General features: G+C 46.8%; 1 protein-coding gene across 1 annotated transcript in view; it reads right to left on the reverse strand.

The window, feature by feature from the left end:
* Positions 1-308: 308 nt before the first annotated feature.
* The window catches only part of LOC141055837 (uncharacterized), a 70,897-nt gene continuing 58,458 nt past the window's right edge, over positions 309-12,747 (reverse strand). Inside the window, 1 exon segment of the mRNA XM_073552547.1 lies at positions 309-5,535. Coding sequence (XP_073408648.1) covers positions 3,290-5,535 — 2,246 coding nt within the window. The 3' untranslated portion in view covers positions 309-3,289.

Consider the following 12,747-nt stretch of genomic DNA (forward strand, 5'->3'; position numbering starts at 1 on the left):
CATTTATGTTCCAACATCTGAAGCCTTGGTGGAGTCCGGTACAGTCAGATTACAGTATACAGGAGCATAGCAATTCCCTTCTGAGACGTAGGTTGCCATGTAACCAAGTGATGGCTAATTAAGAAAAAGTATATACGACTGTGTGTGTATTGTGTATAGGTGAATAATAGGTATAATCCTTTACATCAGGATGTAGTTTCCTCTATACATCGAGCAGTTGGAGAGACTGGAGCACGTTTAGCAAAGCTTTTGCTTGTGATTTAGGTTTGGACTCCGGCCCAATAATGTCACTTCCAATAATTCTAAAGTCCTCTGCAAAATATTTTAATTTGATTAAAAATTCAGGGAATGACTTAATTTGGTCACAATTAGAGAGATAGAAGTTTGCCAAAGACAAAATTTTGAAGTAGATGGAGATCTTATCAAACACATACAGTTGTGCTAAAAAATTTACATACTCCGGCAAAATTTTTGCTTTCTTGGCCTTTTTTCAGAGAATATGAATGATAGCACCAGAACTTTTTCTCCACTCATGGTTAGTGGTTGGGTGAAACCATTTATTGATAAACTACTGTTTTTTCTCTTTTTAAATCATGACGACAACCCAAAACATCCAAATGATCCTGATCAAAAGTTTACATACCCTTGTGATTTTGGCCTGATAACATGCACAGAAGTTGACACAAATGGGTTTGAATGGCTACTAAAGGTAACATCCTCACCTATGACCTGTTTGATTGTAATCAGTGTGTGCATAAAAGCTGAGTGAATTTCTGGGATCCAGACTCTTGCATTTTTCATCCAGCCACTGATGTTTCTGGATTGTGAGTCATGGGGAAAGCAAAAGAATTGTCAACGGATCTACGGGAAAAGGTAGTTGAACTGTATAAAACAGGAAAGGGATACAAAAAGATATCCAAAGAATTGATAATGCCAGTCAGCAGCGTTCAAACAGTAATTAACAAATGGAAAATCAGGGGCTCTGTAAAAACAAAACCACAGTCAGGTAGACCAACAAAAACTTTGCAACTTCCATGAAAATTGTTCGGGATGCAAACAAAAACCCACAAATAACATCAGCTGAAATACTGGACTCTCTGAAAACTAGCGGTGTGGCTGTTTCAAAATGCACAATAAGAAGGCACTTGCAGAATAAAGGCCTGCTTGGTCGAGTCGCCCATAGCAAGCCATTACTGGACAAATGCCACAAAGTATGTTGCCTACAATACGCAAAACAGCACAGAGACAAGCCTCAAAACTTATGTAACAAGGTAATTTGAAGTGATGAGACCAAAATTGAACTTTTTGGCCACATCCATAAACGTTACATTTGGAGAGAGGTCAACAAGGCCTATGATAAAAGGAACACCATGCCTACTGTAAAGCACAGAGGTGAATCGCTGATGTTTTGTGGATGTGTGAGCTACAAGGCACAGGAAACTTGGTCAAAGTTGAAGAAAAGATGAATGCAAATACTGGAGGAAAATTTGCAATCATCAGCCCGGAAGCTGCGCATAGGACGTACTTGGACATTCCAACATGACAACAATCCAAAACACAAGGATAGGTCGACCTGTAGTTGGCTACAGCAGACCAAGTGAAGGTTCTGGAGTGGCCATCTCAGTCTCCTGACCTCAATATCATTGAGCCACTCTCGTGACATCACCAGCGCGCAGTTCATGCTAGACAGCCCAGGAATTTACAGGAACAGTTTGGAGTTGTGCCATATTATATGAAAAAGGGGGGGGGGGGAAGGATAGAATGATTAAGAGCTAAGAGGAAGTATAGATATGAGATAGTAAAACACACCTCTCAGTATCTAAGAGGTATAGATTATGGATATATCGAACACAAGGAAATTGCGAAACAAGCAGAACCCAATGCAAGCCTGTAACTGGGTGTTTTCTTTACAAGCGTAAGTCAAATTTTCAAAGTCATTAGGTTCCTATTAAGGGGAACCATGGAATATATACAGTATATAGGGAGTAAAGTAATACAGCTGGATATTACAGTAATATACAGCAACGTGAACTCAGCTTGTATGCTGTTCTAAGATATGAACTGAGACATTCTATATAGTGGGAAAATGGAACAGAAAACTCAATTAAGCTATATGTATTTATATTCTTAAAGAAACAACCAAACAACTGCAAACTGTCTCATCTGGGAAGACAATATTAATTTCAGGAGCTCAGATGATTGGCAGGTTCCTTTCCAGTCTGGGTGCATCACCATCAAGTTCCTGATCCATTGAATGTCTTCTGCAATGTGTAGGAACTCTCTGTTGCAATGGTGGAGCAGGTGGCGAGTCAGATATATGGATTGTAGGAATATCCAGGGCATCACAGAATGGTTTCATGTCGCTTGGATCTTTAATAGTATACAATTTTCGATTTTTCTGGATCTGCAGTTGGAAAGGGCACCCCCAGGAGAACATCAGACTATTTTCCCAGAGGGCATAAAGTAGTGACTTCAATTCCCTTCTTCAGGAAGTGTCATTCAGGATAGACCTGTGAGCAGGATAGATCTGTGTGAAATCAACAGGACCCAACTCCCTTGATTTCCTCATAATGGCCTCTTTTACAATGAAAAAATGTGAGACAGATAACGTTCCTTGGATGCTTAGGATCTGGGCCATGATTGCCTAGTGTACATGTGCCCTGTCGATCTACAGCTCCTTATCAATAGGATCACCAAGGATATTATTGAATAACGTCCACAGTGCTGGCATAATCGCTTGTGTATTGATGTTTTCATATCCCTTTCCGGATGTTATTGATATTTTTGGTCATCATCCATATTAAACCAACTGTTTATTTGCTGGCTGTGAAGATCTAGTGTTTGTTTATGAGCATTTTGATGGCCCACACTTTGTACGACATCTTCCTCTAATCTATGTACCTTGTCAGTAAGATGTGACAGGCTAAAAGTGAAGGAACATGTTTCAGTTTTGTATATGGGCTCCAGCCTCTGTATTTATTGCTCCATGTCTTGATTAGTAAGGAGAGACACAATAATGTTTCAAATCAATTATGGCGTTCCACATATTAGAATTCCCTGTGGCTGGCAGGGTAAATTTCCCTGTGAAGCATGTGGGCTTCGGTTGCAGCACAGGGAGATTGGTGGAGTTGTTTTCTTGTGAGGCCAACATTAAGAGAGGAGAAGTTGGTGCAGGACTTACAAGCTTGAGCTGTCTGGCATCATGAGGGCTAAGACTGCTTTTTTCACATTGAGGTTAGGCAGTAATGGCTCCAGAGAAGGAATATGAGCCCTTCAATAAAAAAGGCTTCTACCCTGTGTGACAGATCTGGTGACTAAGAAGAGATGATTTCTTCACAAAACATTTTCCATATTCTGAACAGGAAATAGTCTTCTCTCCTGTGCAAGTTCTCTGGTGTACAACTGCATCAGATTTCTGGTTAAAATGTTTCCTTCATTCTGAACATGAAAAAGGCTTCTACCCTGTGTGGGTCCTCTGGTGTCTATTAAGAAGCGATTTCCAAGCAAAGTGTTTCCCACATTCTGAACATGAAAATGGCTTTTCCCCTGTGTGAATTCTCTGGTGTTTAACACAATCTGATTTCTCTGCAAAACATTTCCCACATTCTGAACATGAGAAAGGTTTCTCCCCTGTGTGTGTTCTCTGGTGCTTATCAAGATCGGCTTTCCGTATAAAACATTTCCCACATTCTGAACATGAACAAGGCTTCTCCCCTGTGTGAGTTCTCTGGTGTACAACAACATCAGATTTCTGGTTAAAATATTTCCCACATTCTGAACATGAAAATGGCTTCTCCCCTGTGTGGGTTCCCTGATGTCTATTAAGAAGAGATTTCCAGCCAAAACATTTCCCACATTCTGAACATGAAAACGGCTTTTCCCCTGTGTGAATTCTCTGGTGCTTAACACAATATGATTTCTCTGCAAAACATTTCCCACATTCTGAACATGAGAAAGGCTTATCCCCTGTGTGTGTTCTCTGGTGCTTATTAAGATCGGCTTTCCGTATAAAACATTTCCCACATTCAGAACATGAACAAGGTTTCTCCCCTGTGTGAGTTCTCTGGTGTACAACAACATCAAATTTCTGGTTAAAATGTTTCCCACATTCTGAACATGAAAAAGGCTTCTCCCCTGTGTGGGTTCTCCGGTGTCTATGAAGAAGCGATTTCCAGACAAAACATTTCCCACATTCAGAACACGAATATGGCTTTTCCCTTTCATGAATTCTCTTGTGCTTAATACAATCTGATTTCTCTGCAAAACATTTCCCACATTCTGAACATGAGAAAGGCTTCTCCCCTGTGTGTGTTCTCTGGTGCTTAGCAAGATGGGCTTTCCGTGTAAAACCTTTTCCACATTCTGAACATGAGAAAGGCTTCTCCCCTGTGTGTGCTCTCTGGTGCTTAGCAAGATGGGCTTTCCGTGTAAAACATTTCCCACATTCTGAACATGAGAAAGGCTTCTTCCCTGTGTGAATTCTCTGGTGCTTAACAAAATGTGATTTCTTATATTCTGAACAGGAAAAAAGGTTCTCCCCAATGTGAGTTCTCTGATGTTTGATAAGACTTGATTTCCCTGTAAAACATTTTCCACATTCTGAACATGAAAATGGCTTCTTCCCTGTGTGGGTCCTTAGGTGTACAACAACATGTGATTTCTGTTTAAAATGTTTCCCACATACTGAACAGGAGAAAGGCTTCTCCCCTGTGTGTGTTCTTTGGTGCTTATCAAGATGGGCTTTCCATATAAAACATTTCCCACATTCTGAACAGGAAAAAGGCTTCTCCCCTGTGTGTGTTCTCTTGTGGCTATCAAGATGCGTTTTCCGGTTAAAACATTTCCCACATTCTGAACATGAAAAAGGCTTCTCCCCTGTGTGAGTTCTCTGGTGGTTATCAAGATGCGCTTTCCGACTAAAACATTTCCCACATTCTGAACATGGAAAAGGTTTCTCCCCTGTGTGAGTTCTCTGGTGGTTATCAAGATGTTCTTTCCGGTTAAAACATTTCCCACATTCTGAACATGGAAAAGGTTTCTCCCCTGTGTGAGTTCTCTGGTGGCTATCAAGATGCGTTTTCCGGTTAAAACATTTCCCACATTCTGAACATGAAAAAGGCTTGTCATCAGTGTGAGTTCTCTGGTGCTTAACAAAACATGATTTCTGGTTAAAACATTTCCCACACTTGGAACAAGAAAATCTATTCTCTGCTACGTGAATTTTTGGATGCGTTAGAAAAGACTTTTCGAGAGGAAAACGATTTCCATATTCTGAACATGAAAATGACTTATTTTCTTTAGAAGCAATTCGCTTTTCAATGCTTATTTTGTGACTTTGATTTTCCTTAGTAGTCGGTAAAGAATCAGAAGACAGAACCTGTTTCACAGGATCAGATGACATATCGTTGCTGTGAAGGGATGATCGTATATCTGGAATAATGGCATTTACTTCAATTGTATCCTGTGGGATTTCAAGATCAACTGATTTAAAAATTGAAGATATCAGCTGTCCCTCTGATCTCCTGGTACAGTCATCTGTCAAGAATAAAAACAATTATTTTTTAATAAAAAAATCTGGAATGATATTTTTTAACATTTCTACTTAAACTGTCAGTAAAAATGGCAAGTTATGTAAAAAGATTCAGTTATTCACCAAGACAATGACAGTTCACAATCTAATAGAAAACCTCATAGGATGAACCAATGGAGTGTAGTGTCCAACTGTTTGTTCATTCTGCCTCTATAATATTGGAATAAAAAGTCACCAAACAATGTTTATACAGGCAAAAATAACACCAATAAAATCTTCTACTTTCACAAAAAACAAGTCCCCATTCAGGTCCTTGAGTGGGGACTTGAAACATGGATTTTTGTGAGTACTCACCGTAAAATCGTTTTCTCCGAGACGCTCATTGGGGGACACAGGTACGGTGGGTGTATGCTACTGCCGTCTGGAGGCTGACACTAAGTGTACAAAAAAAAGTTAGCTCCTCCTCTGCCGCATATACCCTCGCCCCGATTGCGGGCGGAAACCAGTTTAGTGCAATATCAGTAGGAGAACACAAAAACAATTTAGCCTTAAAGCAGAATACCATATGTCTGAAAAAGGACCACCCTAATTTAAAAAAGGAACTATATTCATTAAATAAACAAGAGCCAACTGGCTACTAGGGTGGGTGTTGTGTCCCCCAATGAGTGTCTCGGAGAAAAGGATTTTACGGTGAGTACTCGCAACAATCCATGTTTCTCCTTCATCACATTGGGGGACAAAGGTACTGTGGAACGTCCTAAAGCAGTCCCTGGGTGGGAAGTCAACTCACCAATCCAAGCCGCATGCCCTCCTGTCTAAAGGTGCACCACTGCTGCTTGGAGAATTTTTCTACCCAGGCTCACATCTGATGAAGCCTGAGTATGCACATTGTAATGCTTAAAAAAGTATGCAGGCTGGACCAGGTTGCCGCCTTGCATACCTGCTCTTCTGAAGGCTGGTGCCAAAGCGCCAAAGAGGCACCCACTGCCCGAGTAGAGTGCGCCCCTATCACTGCTGGAATCGGTGTGCCTCTAATACGGTAAGCCTCTTGAATAGTTAGACGAATCCATCTGGCTATGGTCGACCTTGAGGCTGCGAGCCCCTTCCTGCGCCCTTCGGGGATCACAAACAGTGAGTCTGTCTGGCGAAAAGGTGCCGTCCTCGACACGTACCTCCTGAGCGCTCTTACTAGGTCCAAAGTGTGGAGCGCCCATTCCACCCTATGTACTGGCGCTGGACAAAATGAAGGCAGCACAATGTCCTCATTAATGTGGAAAGAGGACACGACCTTCGGCAGAAAGGGAGGAGCTGGTCTAAGGACCACCTTATCCTTGTAAAAGGTAAGAAACGGTGCTCTACAAGATAGGGCTGCCAACTCCGAGACCCGCCTAATGGAAGTTATGGCTACCAAGAATACAACCTTCCTGGAAAGGTATGATAATGAAATTTCTTGTAACGGCTCAAAAGGAGCTTCCTGCAGGACACTCAGGACCAGGTTAAGATCCCAGGAGTTTATGGGCGCTCTATAGGGGGGCACCAAATGAGAGACCCCTTGAATGAACATCTTGACCTGCATATTAGTAGCGATCCTTCCCTAGAAGAGGACAGACAAGGCCGATATCTGTCTCCTAAGGGAGCTCGGGGCCAATCCTGCGTTTAGGCCTGACTGAAGAAAAGCCAGGATGTTGGGAACCGAGAAGGACAACCCCGTGCTCTCGACACCAGCGAAAGAAAACCTTCCAAGTGTGATGGTAAATTCTCGCCGAGGTAGGCTTCCGGGCGCTAACCATTGTAGCAACCACTTCACGCCCAAACCCCGCCTGGGTCAGAATCCAAGATTCAACGGCCATGCCGTCAAACACAGGGCCCCTGAGTTCAGGTGGCAGATCGGCCCCTGAGACAGTAAGTCTGGTCGTTCCGGTAGACGCCAAGGAACGTCTGCGAGGAGCTGCACTAGATCCGCATACCATGCCCGACGGGGCCAGTCTGGGGCCAGCAGAATTGCCGGAACTCCCTCTGTCTTGATTTTCCTGATGACCCTCGGAAGTAGTGGCAGCGGGGGAAACAGGTATGGGAGCTGAAACTGGTTCCATGGTAGGACAACTGCATCCACTGCGATTGCTTGTGGGTCTTGAGACTGAGCGACAAACACGGCCACTTTGGCGTTTACCCTGGAGGCCATCAGATCCACGTCCGGTGTCCCCCACCGTTGGCAAATCTGCTGGAAGACTTCGGGGTGCAGGGACCATTCCCCGGCCACGACACCCTGCCGGCTTAGGAAGTCCGCTGCCCAATTTTCCACGCCTGGTATGTAGACTGCTGAGATTACCGAGTGGTTCACCTCGGCCCAGCGTAGTACATGCTCTATCTCGCGCATGGTTGCCCTGCTACGCGTGCCTCCCTGGTGATTCACGTACGCCACCGCCGTGGCGTTGTCCGATTGAATCCGGACAAGATGTCCTGCTAGAATGTGCTGGAAATGTTGCAGTGCCAACCGCACCGCTCGTATCTCCAGCAAGTTGATCGGGAGGCGTGCCTCCTGATGCGACCATTGCCCCTGAGCCGTGTGATGGCGAAAAACTGCTCCCCAACCGAGAAGACTCGCATCGGTTGTGATCACCAACCACTGATCCGGGGGAAAGGGTTTTCCCTGAAGAAGAGAGGAGTCGCGTGTCCACCACTGCAGTGACCGTCTGACTCGAAAGGAAAACCCTGCACTGATGATCGAGCGTGAATGGACTCCTGTCCCAAGAGGTCAAGAGACCGTGCTGCAGGGGACAAAGATGAAATTGGTCAAACGGAATCGCTTCCATTGCCGCCACCATCCTCCCTAGAACCCTCATCCCGAACCGAATGGTGTGAGGGCCTGGTTGTTGAAGTTTCCAAACTCCCTGCCGGAGCACTCGAGCCTTGTCCTGAGGGAGAATTACCAACCCTCGGGAGGTGTCGAAAATCATCCCTAGTAACGAAATCCTCTGAGCTGGGACAAGGGATGACTTCTTCCCCCTTGACCAACCATCCTAGGTGCGATAGGGTATCCAGCGTGATGTTGACATTTTCCTCGCATTCCCGAAAGGACAGACCTTTCACCAAGAGGTCGCCTAAGTACAGTAAAACCAATATGCCCCGAGTGTGTAGAATGGCCATGACGACCGCCATTACCTTTGTGAACACTCTGGGGGCGGTGGCCAACCCGAAAGGCAGAGCTACAAATTGGAAATGCCGACCATCGATTGCAAAACGTAGGAACCTTTGATGCGGGGGAAAAATAGGGACGTGCAGGTAAGCATCCTGGACGTCGATCGAGGCCAAGTATTCTCCCTGCTCCATGGCCGATATGACTGAACGGAGAGATTCCATTCGAAAGTGCCTGATTCTGATGAACCTGTTCAGGAGCTTTAGGTCCAGAACCGGCATTACTGTCCCGTCCTTCTTGGGAACCGCGAACAGGTTGGAATAAAAACCTTGAGTTCTCTCGCACTCTGGTACAGGGACAATGACCCCGTTGCGCTGAAATACCTTGATGGCCCCTAGCACCGTCTCTGCCCGGGATTCCGCTTTGGGAAGCTGGTAAAGAAAAAAAATCATCTTGGAGGATGTCTGACAAAAAATCATCTTGGAGGATGTCTGACAAATTCTATTTTGTACCCGGACGACACTAATTCCGCCACCCATGCGTCGCGTGCTACCGCGACCCAGACGTGGCGGAACCGGAGTAGACGTTCGCCCACTCTGCCGTCCTCGGGTAACGGATGCCCGGAGTCATTTGGCTGAGGGCTTCTGGGACCTGGCCCCCCTTGACCTGGGCGGGTGGCCTTGCATCATGCCCAGCGGGTTGGCTCTATACGTGACCTGACGCTCCTTGTCTTGGTTGTAACGAGCTGGGGCGGCAGAACTGGCCACTGCCATCCACCCGGGGCTGCGAAATGCTCGAAAGCGTGCCTGAGGCTGATGAAATGGCAGTTTAATTTTCTGCTGTGGGAGAAAACTGCTTTTTCCCCCCGTAGCATCAGAGATGAGTTTGTCCAATTTTTCCCCAAACAGGCGGCTACCCTGATAAGGCAGGGAAGTCAAGGATTTCTTGGAAATCGAATCAGCCCGCCATAGCCTTAACGACAGGGCTCTCCTAATGGTGATTGCATTCGCCGCCGCTAGTGCTGCGCATTTAGCCGCATCTAAGGACGCATTGATTAAATAGTGACTGCTATCTCAGACACTTCCGTCGGCAGGTCTCTATCCTGTAGGACCTTATTTAAAGAATCTGACCATGACATCATGGCCTTGGCTACCCATGTTGCTGCAAATGAAGGAGAGAGTGCTGGTCTTGATGCCTCATACACCGAGCGGGCCAAACTCTCTATGAGCCGATCAGTGGGGTCTTTAATGGAAAAAACACTAGGCACCGACAACAAAGTTCTTGAGGCCAAGCATGACACTGGGGGATCCACAACCAGAGATTCCGCCCATCTCTTACAGAGCTCTGGTGCAAACGGATATCTCGTTTCTAGCATTTTTTGGCCCGAAAAACACTTGTCTGGACGTTCCCTGTGATGCTGCACTATGTCCTCGAACTCTGGATGAGTGCTAAACACTCTATGCGGTCGCCTGGCCTTCTTAAAGGATACACCTTATGACCTGAGATTAGGGAGACGTCCTCCTCAATACCCAAAGTCTGATTGACAGCTTCAATGAGACTGTCTACCGTCTCCCGACACCCCGGGGTATCCAGGTCCAGGGATTCCTCCGCGTCATAACCTGAACTCTGCTCGCTCCCGGAAAATGGTGACGGTGAACGAGATGCCGCATTCACGGAGGCCGAAGCACCGGAGGGGCACGGAGACGCAGTGTGGATTCTCTTCCTATGCGTTTGCCTAGAGAGAGTGCGGCCCCTGCAGGCCGGAGGCTCCTGAGGTGGAAGAACCTTCCCAGACAGGCGAGCCATCGTCTCGGCCCCTATCCGGGGCCTGAAGGGTCTCGATCGCCTTCGTAAGCGAAACCATGGACCGCAAGAGTGATAACGCCCATTCTGGGGGCTCCAGACCCTTGGGCTCTGTTGCAGAGGAGGGCTCCTGGGCGCGTTCGGAGTCACAGGCTTCACATAACATAATAGTCTGCGCTCGTGGGAACATAACCTCACAGGAAACGCGTGCGTCATAAAGGAACGTGTGAGTTTTTCCTTTCCCAGACATATTGCTGATTAGGCCAATTTATGAAAATTCGAAGGGAAAGGAGGCAGAGGAGGAGGATAACCCCTTAATGCATGTAGTGTGGCTACGTGACGGGGTCGCACTTGCCCTGCTCCTGTGTGCCCCCCCACGCTCCTGGGTCTGCCTCCGATGCGATCCTTCACCTCAGGGCAGGCTGCGAGGTGCTCTCCCGGTCGCGGCCTACCCTGTACTAAAAGCCGGGGCTTCAATTTATCCGGCACCCGCCCTAGCCACGGGAGGCGGCGCCGGATATGACGTCACGCTGGGGGGCGGAACCTTCACCTGCGGCCTAGGCCGAAGCCGCGGGCTAAATTAGTTACCGCCCGCCCGTGCGCTGGCGGCCCCGCTACCCCGGCGATCCCGCCGGTCTCCACTCTCCTTCACCTCCGCTGGCGGTGCTCCACATCCGTGGCCCTGCTGTCTTTCATGCCGCTCTCCTCAGCCACGTGCAGGTACAGGGAGAGAGGAGGTGAAGAGAGGAGGAGAGGAGGAGGAGACACTAAGCAAAAAACTGGTTTCCGCCAATCGGGGCGAGGGTGCATGCAGCGGAGGAGGAGCTAACTTTTTTTTGTATACTTAGTGTCAGCCTCCAGACGTCAGTAGCATACACCCACAGTACCTGTGTCCCCCAATGAGACGAAGGAGAGAGAAAAGTCTTAGTTACTTACCAGTAACAGAATTTTTAGAAACCAATGACAGCACCATGAGAGAGGAGATCCGCCCACCAAGCACAGATCCTCCCTGGGGCCTACGGAGCAAAATACCTTTACATTTCTGTTTAATCTGCTTGCAAGAAGCAATATGACCGGGAGACCCCACATCCGAACTATCTGATTGGAGATGTCCTGACTTAGCTGGTACTCCTTATCTTAGAGGATGGGGGCTTGTGACGAAGTCACCGGTAAAGTGCTGGAGGGGGAGATCTGTTTCATTACACCTAATGGCGTCAGTGATATAAAATCCAGAGTTTTATTTTCTCCAGCACAGTAAGTGTTGCGAGGGGTAAATTAAGTTATGTTAAGAGCCACTTTTTATGTGGACATTCGTAGAGCAGGTGGGAGCATGTCCACTATATCTCCACCTAAAGAGCTGGCATCGCTGTGTGCTGACAGGACCTTGGTGATATCACAGTCATGTGATCAGTCACATGGGTGAGGAGTCACATGGTCTGGGCTGAACTCGAGGGAGAGCGTTTGTGCTCATGGTGCTTGTTCAACGACATTGCTAACCCTAAGTGGGATGACCTCCACTAGTGCAAGGACTGCACATAATGCTACCCTTTTGTTTGGATGATCTGCCCAGAGGGCTATGTTTGTGTGCTTAAACTTTGGTTTATGCTGTAACTAATAAACCACGGGCAACCTTAAAAGGTGCAGTATTCTCATGACTACCTTAGCATGCAGCAGAGTGAGCCGATCTACCACAGGTGGTGGAGAATGCAAGCAGCATTTTAGAGAACACGTGGGAAGGCCACAAGCCAGCGTATGATGTCAGGCAAGATGGAGGACCTGTTTAAACATCTGCTACAAGTACAGCAGCAACAATTACAGCACCAACAACAATAGAACAGCAGCAGCAACAGACGGCGAAACAAGGAACAAGCTGCTTATACAGCAGGTGCAGGTGCAGCAGCAGCACCAGAAGTAGACTGACTTGCTTGCAGAGTCGGTTTGTAGAAGGCCGGCAGCCCTACCCAAGTCCAAGTGATGACACGTACGTTCGGAAGGCGATAAGACGTGCGATGCAAAAAATGACCCTGGGTGATGATGGGAAGGCATTTTTTACTGTGTTCAAGCAGGTGGCAGAGCGTGAGGAGCTACCACCAGAGCAGTGGGCACAGGTACTGGCCCCCTATTTGACTGGTGATCCCCAGAAGGCCTATTATGATTTGGCATTACAGGATGTGCAGGAGTATGCCAAGTTTAAAACTGAAATTTTGGCATGACTGTGTCAGTCAGGGCACAAAGGTTTCACCACTGGGCATATTATGGGGACAAACTGTCTCAATCC

This window comes from Dendrobates tinctorius, unplaced genomic scaffold, assembly GCF_039654945.1.
Source record: "Dendrobates tinctorius isolate UK_male_01 unplaced genomic scaffold, ASM3965494v1 ptg000192l, whole genome shotgun sequence".
Classification (NCBI taxonomy): Eukaryota; Metazoa; Chordata; class Amphibia; order Anura; family Dendrobatidae; genus Dendrobates; species Dendrobates tinctorius.